At 33.0% G+C, this 13713-nt stretch overlaps 1 protein-coding gene across 1 annotated transcript in view; it reads right to left on the bottom strand.

The window, feature by feature from the left end:
• Lrp4 (LDL receptor related protein 4) overlaps nucleotides 1-12689 on the bottom strand; it is a 67650-nt gene extending 54961 nt beyond the window's left edge. The window contains exons 1-2 of the mRNA XM_089631963.1: nucleotides 12426-12689; nucleotides 5011-5390 (exon numbers count right to left, since the gene is read on the bottom strand). Of these exons, the coding sequence (XP_089488089.1) occupies nucleotides 5011-5164 (154 nt within the window). The 5' untranslated portion in view covers nucleotides 5165-5390; nucleotides 12426-12689. The remainder of the gene's footprint in view (nucleotides 1-5010; nucleotides 5391-12425) is intronic.
• Between the last annotated feature and the right edge of the window lie 1024 nt (nucleotides 12690-13713).

Here is a 13713-nt window from a genome sequence, read left to right as displayed (position 1 = left end):
ACACTTTTGACATTTGGGAAGATAAGTACAAAAAAGGCTTGAGGATAAAAGGCTTTAAAGAGGAATTAAATTCAACAACACCATTCCTCATGTCATGCTTTGTTGTGCTAGAACATCTGTTCTGCCGTGAGGTATCTTGAACAAACCATGGCGACGACTATGGCTGAAGATTTCGGGCACGTTTAAGCCACAGGATTTCAAAAGGAATGGGTTATCAATAGAGTTTTATGAATTACATTATGAATATCACAATCTCAAAGACAAATCTTTTCTCAAACTTTATTCATACCGGTTGGTACCATAATTTGATTACTCCGTTTTTTTGACTCGTAGTAGTAACCAAGATCATGCGAACGCTGGCGGGATAAAAATATAGTTTCCAACAAGGCCACCATCTTGAACCGGAACCGGAACGTAACAAACAAATTTATAAACAGATGAAATGACAAATGGTCGAGTTAAAACAGGACTTCTCTAAGCTCAATCAATATCACGCATTAAAAAAAATGATGGAAAAATTCTTTTATAATCAAAAAGAACCAAGCATTTTTTCCCCGCTGCGGTCATCATCAGAGGTATTGAAAAGAAATTACCAACTACATAATCGTTCGCTGGTATCAATAAAATCTAAATATTATTTACCAATTATGAAATCTTTTTTAAATAATCATTTTTAAAAACAACAACAAAGTTTTAATTTTACGTTATGCAGACTGAAGGTGTCCATAGTGAGAAAGGGTTATTTATTAGCAATGTGAGAAACATATGTAGAATGTTAATTCACCCTTTGAGAACAAAAGAGATAATCCTAATTACAAATATATATTTTAATAAATGAAAAAAATATTACTTTATTAACTCCGACATGTTTCGAAACAACCGTCCTTTCCTCAGGGCAATCCATTACAAAATAATGAGTGAACATATATTTATTAAGTCCACCCCTACTTCAACACTAATAGATATATGTTCACCCATTATTTTGTAATATTAAGTTAGAATGTATTTTGCTCTGATGAAGGAACGCTCGTTCCAAAACCGGTTGGCGTTAATATAAAAAGTGTTGTGGTTATAACCAAATAATATTGTTGAAATTATTTATAGTGGATAACCGCAAAGTTATAATGTGCAAGGGAGGGCGGTCCGTCTAGTTGAAAATCCGTTGTTAACAGACCGATTGTCATCACTAATGCCCAGACGCAATGAAGGCATACTGATTCTGTTATGCAGGTATTTTAATAGAGCCTGCTTTAAGGAGCTAGCAGCATTGATCCCCGGTGTACCGGTGCACGTGCGTGAAACTCGACGGACACGAGCGAAACACCCGTTCAAATTTGATGTTGGCTTCATTCGAACGGTTCGTTTCTTCGACTTTTTGGCGTCTGTTTTTCCTGCCTCATATAATCCTTTCCTACATCCACTACCTCACAATGCTGTCCAACCGGGTGGTGACATAGTTCCCCTGCCTTTACACTGTACAGACAGGGGCTCTATTGTGAGGTGACACATAAAAATATATATTATTTTCTCTGGATAGGTCGTTGTCCACTAACTTTTGCAAAGTAAAGAGAAGTATAAGATATTTACGAAAGTGTTATATTAAATTTTATATACTTTGAAAATAGTAGGTATCACGATAAGGCTTTGAGATTGGGATCGCATGATTCGAGTCACGTAGCTCGGTCAAAGCAAAGCAATAACAAGACCATGAAAAGTAATTCATCCATAATTTGAATGGGAAACATAGGGCCAAATAGCGTTTTTATAAACAACTACAACTTTTAGAACAAAGAAAAACAACATGGCTTTACGATAGATATATGCGGAGCTGAAGGTTCTGATTAAGTAATAGTGATTAGTGATTAGGTAATATGAAAGCGATTGGAGAAGAAGTTGGAGTTGACCACGTAACGGCTCGTACGATGGAAATTGTGTTTCTTGTGGACGTGGTAAAGAAACGATAAGCATTTAGAATTATAAAGGTTATTCATTTTTTCTGACGCTCGTAGAAGGTGAAACTATTTGGAAGATGTATGAATGTGATTGATGTCTATTTTTTGGGATATCAGAGGCGGATCGAGAAGCAAGGGGAATCTGAGAGCATTTTATGCCGTAAACATATTTTGTTACATTTTTACTTTATTTCGTTTTACGCCCAGCTAGGCTATTACGTAGATTATGAACAGAATATACCTAGTGAAATTATACATACATTTTTAAAGCATGAAATAACTATTTAGTTTATAAGTCTAACTGATAAACTAAATATGAAACATTATAAGTGCGATTCAACAAAGTGCTGGTATATATTACCTACGCTTAATTCTATAAAATGTAAGAGTAAATATATCAATGTTACCCCCAAACTTGATGCCCAGTTCATGCATACTCTTGGTTAGTGAGTGTCGAGTATGTATTGCAGAAGAATGTTACATTTTGTCTTGTGTTCCTAGTTGGTACGTGGAATTTAATAGTGGTGACGATGGCAGGGCTGTTAATTAAGTTGTTAATGACTCTGTGTAATACAACATATAATTTTAAATAATATTAAGAGCAAAAACTCGTGGCCGCAGGATTTGCAGATTCAAACTCTCGATTTTAATGAAATCTTATGCATTCCTTAAAAATTGAATAATCTTTATGCTTTTCTCTAGATACTCAAAGAACTAAATTAAAGCATTAAATACATTATTTGTCTGAATTCGATCATTCACCAACTTCATGAAATATAATTTTTACATACATATATTTTACGTTAAATGAAAGACAAATCGTTCCTAAATATATAAATAAATGTACCCAAAGAACGCTGGACTACATGATACCTAATTACTTAAATTTTTTACCCGCAGAAATTAAACATATGTATGTATGTAATCTAAAACCAAATATTATGTCGAAGAATTGACTCCCTGAAAGGTTTTTGAATGAGACTATTTTTAAGTGCATATATATTTGTATAGTTTTTATATTATGTTACATCTCCTTAGGTAATACATGTTATTCACTCATAGTTTTCCTTGTTGTTGGATGATATTATTAATATTGACCAAGAGCTACGACAACATTGTTTCCCAGCACTTGGATGATATTATAATTTTTTTTCTTATTCTCGTTTTAAAATTATTATTACTTTATAATGTGCACATATGTGTATGCATGTTTATGAATTTATATGAATATATGTACATATACTTTAAACTAATGAAGCATAATAAGTTTTTTCAATGTTAAAAGCACCCATTAACAAACTACTAAAAAGTAGTTTATTTGGTTTCTTTTCTTTTGAAAAATTGTTAATAAAATCATCTCTTCACATCTTTATGTTTAAGGACACTGAGGGACCCAAAAATAATGTTCTTACCACTATCCACAAAGGTCTTCAACGTTTATGGTTACATGAATATCACAGTTGTTTTGTAAGTGATCTGGAAAACTGTAGCACCTGGGTTTCATATATAAATTTTGAACATTTTTATGTATTTTTTCCCGATAGTCTGCAACAAAGTATTACTAGAATTAATTTCCCCAACATCACCTAGTGGGAACGTCGGGTGGATAAAATATTAAATACTATTGAATGCCGCTAGCAGGGATAACTTGAAACAGCACCACAGAACAAAATATTAAATACTATTGAATGCCGCTCGCAGGGACAACTTGAAACAGTACTACATAACAAAATATTAAATACTATTGAATGGCGCTAGCAGGGAGAACTTGAAACAGCACCACAGATCAAAATATTAAATACTTTTGAATGCCGCTAGCAGGGAGAACTTGGAACAGCACCACAGAACAAAATATTAAATACTTTTGAATACCGCTAGCAGGGATAACTTGAAACAGCACCACAGAACAAAATATTAAATACTATTGAATGCCGCTAGCAGGGATAACTTGAAACCGCACCACAGAACAAAATATTAAATACTATTGAATGCCGCTCGCAGGGACAACTTGAAACAGCACCACAGAACAAAATATTAATTAAACACATTGGTAAATCACCGTTGTTCTCGTGATTGGTAAGTATCGAAAATCGCCGTTAGAGGAGGATTCCGTTATTCAAATCCTAACAGATTTTATATTATGTTTTTCCAATGCTATTATTGATAATAATTTATTCGTTTCTATTGCACAGTTTGTACACGATGTAAATACAAAGCATAATATAAGCATACATTCAAAGTGTTGATAGTCCTCCTCATTGGGGTTTTCTGTTCTGAGGCGGCCCGTAGTAGGTTTTTTTAAAAATATTTTTGTTCTTATTTTCTAGTAATTTACATTGTCTTCATTGATTTCGTTACAATATTTTAAGTTTCTCTGAACGTTTTTCGTATAGATCATGTTTTACTGTGGTTAAAATAAAAGTATACACGGTGTCCGGAAACTCGTGGAGTAAGCGGAAAACTGGTTATATACGGTGGCCTCCGTGGTCGAGGGGTAAAGCTCTCGACTAGCAAGCCGAAGGTCGCGAGTTCAAATTTCGGCTTGCGCAAGTAAATTTTATTTGATAAATTTGTTTTGCTTCACAATTTATTAATTTATATTATACTTCACCATCCAGAATTGAAACGTTGTTGTCTTGTGCGGTATTCATATAAAATAAAAATAAAATAATTCACCCTCGAAATCGATTTCGTGGTTTAAATGTTTTGTTTGAGCTTTCGTTCTCGAGTAAATCTGAATTTTTTTATCAAACTTTAAAAAACGGTGGCCATGGGATTAATATCAGCTGTTTAATGTCTCAACAGCGTCAACCCTGCTCCAGATAAAATAAATAAAAGTTTCTGTCGGTTGTCTATGTGATGTAAATTCGCCAGTTTATCGCTTGTAATACTAGTTTCCGGACACCTTGTATAAGAAGTTACCACTATTAATGTTTTTTTATAATTTTTTAATGTTAATAAATGCCTCTCTAACTAAACTAACATAACCTTGGACCAAGAAGGAGTAAATGCAACATAGCTTCATGCTAAAATTGAATAAGTATGTAAAATGTCTTACCTGGGCAAATGATAACGGAGAGGAATATGACGAACGATGCTAACAGGTTCCAAGTCCACCCAAGAGCCTGGATATGGTAGTGTGCCCCAGATCCTCCCCCATGGTGAGCTGCCCCCCTCTCTCCCCCTCCAGACAATGCACTGAATTTATACATCACCGTCGTATAGTTCACTTGTTTACACTTTATCACATTTCTAATTGAAATTAGTCTCGAGCGTTGCGTGCGAGTACAAATCCTTCACTAGTCCGTTGCGGCTTTTCACAAACATTTATTATTCAACGAATTTTGTTCAAACACCTTAGTTTTGAGTTAGAGTTTTATATGCATAGGAATGAACTGCATTGGAACATCACACTTGGAATGTCATCGTAACACTGAGCTGAAAAGATATTTCTATTGGTATTTATTATTTATGAAACAGTACATACAAAGCTTAGACGATACACGTTAGACGCACTTAATGTAAGTACACAAGAACTATGGATGTTTGTAAATAATTAGCATTCAACCCGGACGTTGTTTGATAACCCATTGTTCTTGGAATGTATGGCATGCCTGAAACATCGTCCGTAGTCGTAACCATGACTTGTTCAAGATACCACACGGCAGAACAGGTGTCTAGCATACAGCTTAGCAAGTGCTGATACATAGTTTGACCCGGAGTGACGTGCATGTTGTTTAAAGTTAATTGAAAATATAAAGAGCGACCTAAAAAATATAACTACGTAAAGGTCGTAAAGGATTCGAAAGTGCGAAATAACCTTGAATTAACCATAAACCTGTTAGAAGAAACACGGAAACAAGAGCGAACAATTTCCAGGAACAAATAATTGAACTCCAAAAAAAATAATTCTAAGCTCGAAAAAAAATTAACTAAAATCGTACTAAAAAAACGGTACAAATCGAAGAACCTAAATGTGCCGTCATGATTACTGTGAAAGGCAAAGAAGTATCTGAGGACATTATTACTAAACTTCGGGAATTGTCTGGAACGTTTGGGAACATCCCAGATCATAATGAACAAAAAACGGGATTGTAGGCCGTTTCCTGATAAACTTTTAGTAAATTCGTAATCGTGACAATACATTGGCATCTCTAAATAGTATAAAACAAAGTCACTATACCCGTTTGTCTGTTTGGTCACTTAGTTCTTCTAAACTATGCAACGGAGTTTAATAGGGTTTTCACTATCATTGAGAGAATTTCTTCCGGAAGATTTATATACAATAAAATAAATCGAGGACCATACGCATGAATTGGTATAAATGGGATCAAAAAAGCATCAAACAGTAAAATAATTTTGACTTGCTCGAAAAAAGAAGACGCAAAAAATTAAACACGGAAATAAATAAAAATAAAAATGGAATCTGCAACAGAATTAAAAAAGAAGAGACCGTGCATGATCATTAAAGGTGTAGGAGGGGAGTATAATGACGATAATATTCTTAACGATCATTTTCTGCAAAACAATGAACTAAGTGATGCCCCAAATGATTCAAGTAACGAAAACATAGAAAAACAGAAAAGGGAATCAACTGCGCAATGTAATTATAGAAACAACTGGCCCAATCCGAAATATATTACTTGATAAAAAAGGGATCAATATAGGTTTTGTCCGAACGCACATCAGAAGATTGCAATCCCCTAATGCAATTTCTGAACAAACTGAACAAGTTTAGATGCATACAATATGCAAAAAAATCATTATTTTAGCGAATGCGAAAAAAAAGAAAGATATCTTTAAATGCGAAAAACACAATGCATTGTTTGGGACTAAAAATAATACTTAACGTAGTGCAAATAGCGAAAATTACTGAAAAAGAATGTCAATCATAGCACAACAGAGAATCGACTATGAATAAGTCATGGATGACTTTATAACCGAGGAAATTGACAAATTAAGGGAATTCTCACAGTATAATATAATAACTTATTAAGTAAAGACCCAACTGCATTAGTTGTTATACACCCAAACATTTGAAGTTTACAAAAAACTTGGAAGAGTTTTTACTAACATATCTTCTTTAAATATTACCGGACATCATTGTGTTAAGAGAGGCGCATTTAAATATAAATAATGATGACGCCCGGTACGATATACCTAACTACACATATCACTCGTAAACGCGGTATTGCGGTGTTCATACTGAATAAATAATACAATGTTATAGTCAACGAAGTCACTATGCAATTAGCGAACTGTTTAAAAAGGAGGGTAAAACTGAACAAAATTATTCACCATTTTATTGCTGTCTATCGCACGCATGGAACTGATCAACATAATTTTATAATAGAAATGGAACAATTATTACCAACTCTAAAGGATACTTGCAATATCGTCATTGGCTATATCAATATAAATAGTGATGACAGCATATGTAGTAAAGCGAAGTGAGACTATATGAATGTAATGATTTCACTAAATTACAAATCTTATATAAATAATGCTACACGAAATGTGGTCGGACAAACACCTTCCTGTATCGATCACATATGGTCCAACTCAAATAACATGAATAACCATGTCAATACTATGAAAAACCAGTTTTACTATTTATTATTGTTTTGTATTATTATTTTGGATCTTATTAAGAATTGTATTATTCTTCATTATATGGCTAAATAATATGTTTATGTACGTAGAACATGCTCTTCGGTAATACCAAACAAAGGTACTTTTAATTCAATCGATAGTATGACTCTTAGAGCTAATCAACATGCTATATACGCAGACGAAATTATCTCAGGTCATTTATTTAACTTGAATAATAAAAGGTTTACATTCCGGAAATCCAAAATAATAATTATATGGCCGTGAGGGGAACAGTAATCGAGTATTAGCGTGACTAAATCCATTTCTTAAACTGCTTTGCATACAAAACCACAGGTTGAAATACTAGGGGAGCAGCTATTACAGAGGTCTATAGGGGAGACTTGCGCCCGAATTAATGTTCGCTGACTTATCGTGATTGTATGTTTTTTTCAGTAATTATGTCTCCATTTATGGAAACATATTTTAGGAAAATTATTTTAGTCATTATACACGTGAACGCAGTAAAACGAGAATTGTTGATTTTTTTAAATCCTGTTAGATAAACCCAAAAAACGGGATTGCAGGCTAATAAAATTTTAGTACATTCGTAATTTATCGAAACACGTGTTCGTGCACCTGCGTTTGTCCTGACAATGTACAATGACGAAATGCGAAAATATTAGAATTTTATGAACACTTGTTCTGAAGTCGCGATAACACATTCAAGGTTTACTGAAAATTTATGAGAAAACCTAGCTTTAAAAAACCTTGTTAAACCTGTTTTTAACCGTATTCTAAATAATTTTATGATTCTTAATAAATTAGCAATATCTTATAACATTAAGTTTTCTCCGTGTGTAGTAAATGTACGTATATTTATGAATTAAGGAAAATGGAATATCAACACTGAATATTTTTTAAACAAATAATAGTGATAATGATTCTGAAAACTTTAAAATTTTCGCAATCGGTAAAAACTTGTGGACACATATTATGTAAGAATTTTTTTTATTAATTTTACATACGTCGAAGTAACTCAGTCGTTTTATATAGAACCTCTTAAAAAATATGGAGCCAATAAAATGAAGACTTCGATCCAAAGATGGCATTGGACCTGAGGAAATTTATTTTCCTCAGGTCCACCTGTTTGTATCATACCTATAAAATAAAACCATAAGCTGAAAACCCGGAAAAAATACGCTATGTAAATTTCACTATCACATCAAATCAGATTCACCGATTAATTATCAATGACCAACGGTTGTTGACTATATAAATCAAAATGCTCACATATAGCTCTCGATTAATCGAAGTTGAGGTCTAAACAATATTGCGTTGATATTTTTCAACAAAAAAGTATTGACAAATTTCATAAAGCCAAAGCTGACCGTTTTAGAGATTTGCCGCTTCAAAAAACGGAATTGTGCTTTAATCATGATATTTATTATGTTGATTAGTTGGATGAAAGGGTAAATTACTTGCAGTTAATACCCGTGAATAACTAAAGATAGAAGTTACAATGATATCTTAAAATAATTGGATGGATCTATGTATTCCTGACCGAATAATCTGTGTAAATTTCACGATGCCAAAGCTCACCGTTTTAGAGTTTTGGCTGCTAAAAAAAACAAATTTATGCTTAATCTCGAAACCAAATTAAAACTAGTTTGGGGTTAAAAGTTTAATTACTTGCAGGTTCATTGAAACAGGGCTATCATTTCACCCTTAATAATTCTACTTTGCAAAAAAATTGTTTAAGGCTACTTTGAAAATGTTAATTTTGCAGTAAGCTGAGCCTCCTCTTGAGCAGTTGGTTGCAATCGTGGGGCTTCAATAGATTTAAAATCACTTCACTTCTCTTTACTTCGAGGCGAGAGTTTCCCCTGCAAGTTTCACCCTCCTGGAGGTTTTATGAATCACTATTTCGTTGCCTCCCCTCTTCGTGTTAAGAACAGCTCTATCCTTTATCCTTTGATGTTTTATGGCGGCTTATTTCGATGGCTTACCTATCATCAATCCGATGAAATAAAACTTGTCTTAATTATACATATATTAATTAGTTTTGAGGAAATTTAATTACCAATAAAATGTTATTAGGCGGTTTGATAGACTAACTTACGGGCCTAAATCATATCTGTTAATTTAAAAATATCATGTTATGTCTCTCTAAAAACTACCGAACGGCAAGCTATGGTTTCATAACATTCGCACAGCTTTTGTTTGGAGTTACTAGGTAAACGCTACTCTTTTCACATCGCAATTATTCTTTTAAAAAATACAAGATGCAATATTTTTTCGTTCCATATTATCACATTTGGAAAATGGACTTGTTTGTTTAAACTGGGGCAAAACCTAACTAGTAACTAACTAGTTAATTTGAATTGTTTCATGATATGGTTAATTAATATTCTCGCGGTATTTACAATAAATATTCTTTCTCTTTTTTCAACTCCTTTTGTATCACTCACATTCTTTGCATTGTAGTTTTTAGTGGTTTTATTTTACTTGTGTAGAAACTTACTAAAACTAATTAAGAAAATAGAATTTATGGACTCTAATATTAGAGATGGTTTGAAAGGGAGATTATATGTATATATATATATTTTTAAGCAGTTGGTTGCAATTCGTGGGGCTTCAATAGATTTAAAATCTTAAGGTAATCTATAGATTTAAGGGAGATTATATGTATATAAATACGAATGTTAGAGGGAGCGCGGTAATATTAAAATAAAACGAAAATAATTAAGCGATAATTGTGAAAATATTTAATGAAACACGACTCGTTTTAAATAGAGCAAAAACTCTAGACAAATTCTTAAGTTGCATTTAAAAATAGCCTGTGATTTCTTTCATACCAATAACTTGTTAAATAATGGAACAAAATGTGTTTTTAATAATTTTCGGAGCATCTCAATCGCGCGAATTCCATATAATTACGGTTTCGGCTGTAAAAATGTACAAATATTATCTCAAAAAATAATATATATTTTTTTAGGAATGCGATGCACTACGTCGTGTAATATTTTGAATCGGGCCGCTATCAATAACACACCTTATGTTCAGGCACAAATATGTAAATGTGTTTCGATCATTTTATAAATAACTTAATTTTCCACATTATACAATAAAACCATAACCGAAAATGGATTCATAAGTAGGAGATTTTGAACTTTAAAGCAGTTTTCATAGGCCTATACATTATTTTTTTCTGAGCTTATAAAAAGACTTATCTAAAAAATACTCGATTATTTTAAAGGTGAGATTGTATTCTACTCGCAGTATTTAATTAAAGCATCTGAAACATTTCTAGGCGACCAAATTTTCAAATCAAAAACACATGATTTTGAATTGCTACGTAGTGCATCGCCTTAAAGTGTTCAAGAGAGATATGTTATAAATCGGTAGAAATTCTGAATGCGGGGGCTAAATCTACAGACGTTTCTGCGGCAAGTATCCAAGTTAAATTAGTGATTAACGTATTGCTTCGAATGAATATTAGTATTCAGTCTGTTCAGTGATGTATAAAAGATTTTTGTATTTTTGAGTTTAAACAATTCGTGATTGAAGTAGCTGATACAACCATTTTGATTTGGTTCGCGAAAATCCATAATTATAATTTAATTGAAAAGCAGAAATAGTAACATACTTCACCCTGCCTTAACTTCATACAATTTAATAACGTTTCCATTTACCTACATTTACTTTGTCATGTTTGGGGCACGCTCCCTCCAGCCATGAATAAGTATTAATTATTTGTTTTGTTTGAATTATAGCCCCCTTCCATTTTCTGAATAATTAAGTGATATAATATAACCACCTGTGGACGTGAGTTAAACATCAACCAATTTGCCGATCAATACTTTCCAACTAGACTTGCTTTAGGCAGTTCGTTGCTTTCAACGGAAAACTTTTCTTCAAAAGAAACTGTATGAAGCATTTAAAGATAATGGAGCAACCATCAATAACCTTAAAGGAATCACTTACTGAATGCATCAAATTGAAAAAAAAGTGAATTTAAAAAAATGATTTTGATGGAAAAACTCATTTTGAAAATATATTATCAATGCAGGATCTGATTGAGTAATTCAGTTTAATTCAAATAAAACTACTAAAGGGATATATACATTTCACGTACCTGAATATGAACATTATTGTCCTAGACTAGTCGAAAGGGCGTTAACAAAGTCAAACAGAAATGTCTGCCAAATGGCTGAGATTTCACTAAGAGCAGTAAATTGTGTAAATTAATATTATTAGCATTTTCGAAAAGTTTTTTATGGTGGATTATTTGTGGATTTTGAGTAAACAGCATTTCTGATTAGATTTAAAGTTTACGTATGACTTTTTTCATCGATCTAAGTTCTAGTGCGCAGTCGCAGCACCTACCTCCTACCCGTCGCACAAAACCCAACACCTACGCGATATATTTATAACTTTAAATTACGCGTACATCATTTATGAAAATACATGTTGGACTCTGATTCAAACTGGAGAGATTAATTAACCAATCGAACGTAAATCTATGAGATTAACGATTTTCATTCAACTTTCACTTTCGCAAATTTGTGGATCCAAGCTGTCTGTCAAAATCTCAATGTGAAATTATATCAAATGATTTGCCCAAGACACTCAAATCATCAAATAAATTCATCACAGTTCATGAACAAAATATTACAATCTTATCTTAATTCATTAATATTAATCTTATGAACCTATCACAAGATTATCAAAAAGCACAAGGAGTTGAAAGTTGAGGTAGGAGTCCCACCAAAAAATGACTAAAACAGTGACGTTTTTGTAAAAGCTCACGTGAAACACTTTCAATTTAAGTTCAGGCTTCAAAATGATAAATGTCAATAAGTGTTTTTATAGATATTTTACCTTTTACAGTAACGACGCACTTGCTTCGGAGCGAGTACACTCCCACTACTTATTTGATGACCATAAGATGTAAAATATCCTCCAGCACTGCTTTGAAAATGTCTGTGACGGAAACCGTTATTAAGGCGTAGCTTATGGCACGTCGCGCGCGCGATTTTACTTGATTTTCGCTGTTTTCGGCAGTTTTCCGTTAATAGGCGGCGGTTTCAGAGAGCGTATATAAATAGTCTAAGCGGATACGGAAGTGGGGGAACTTTCCCTGGCGGTCTCCGAGCCTAGACTGACTGGGCTGCGCGCGCTGGCGGCGGCTCTGCCGAGGTGGCCTGAACAGGGTGAACACTAACAGCCCCTAAAGCTCGCGACACTGAAGCTCTCGTGAACACCCTCTCTTATCGCCAGACACTGAACTTGCTAAGAAACTTTTCGAATCACATTTTCTATGAAATTATACAATAAGATAATATTATAAAACTTTAAAAAAAAACTGAAGTACGTTTTTCGAAATACATTATATGGCATAAAATACTTACACAACCATCGAAAATAACGTACGGACATCATTATAATAAATATCGGACAATAAAAACAATTAAAACAGATAATATAAGATTCTTTTAGATTTTAATTACCTACGCGTTGTTTTACAATTTATGGAAATTTTATTATAGAATACAGAAATCCTTACATTAATTTGATTGATTAAGAATAATTTGTTTTCTTGGTTTTTAAGAAGACGATGTTTAAATAAAACATGTAGTTCTCATCAAAATTCAACCAATAATGAATTCATTCAGAATTATCTGTTGAATTAATATAGAAATTATCATCAAATTAGTTTAGACTTGATTATTGTTTAAAGTATTTGCAGTAAGGTGGATGTTTTTTTTTATCGAGTTATCTATTTCTATTAGGTATTGTATCTGTATAATCGACCATCTGTTCTAGGTTTTGGGCTGCCTAAATATTTTTGTGCAGTTACGAACACCCTTCAATGTTTGTTACTTCTCTAAATTCATCCCTTAAGTCTGCACCCCCACGCCAATCAAAAAGCGTTAATATTTAACGTCGCACGCGTTATTATGCCAATCTAATTCATAAATGATTACCCCAAAATATATCATAAAATAACGCGTGTGCCGGTAGTAGAGGTGACTTTAGTATTTACTAAATAATTTTAACAATCCGACATTTGAATAAGTTTCTGAATACTTGCATATCGCATTGTAGTATAAATACAGAACTAGCCCAAAAATGATAAATCACGGGATATTATGTTAGTAAATTTAGT

Source organism: Hesperophylax consimilis, chromosome 5, assembly GCF_061612785.1.
Source record: "Hesperophylax consimilis isolate HC1 chromosome 5, BYU_Hcon_1.0, whole genome shotgun sequence".
NCBI classification, from domain to species: domain Eukaryota; kingdom Metazoa; phylum Arthropoda; class Insecta; order Trichoptera; family Limnephilidae; genus Hesperophylax; species Hesperophylax consimilis.
Note: the sequence above shows the minus strand (reverse complement) of the source record. Positions and strands in the feature narration are given on the sequence as shown.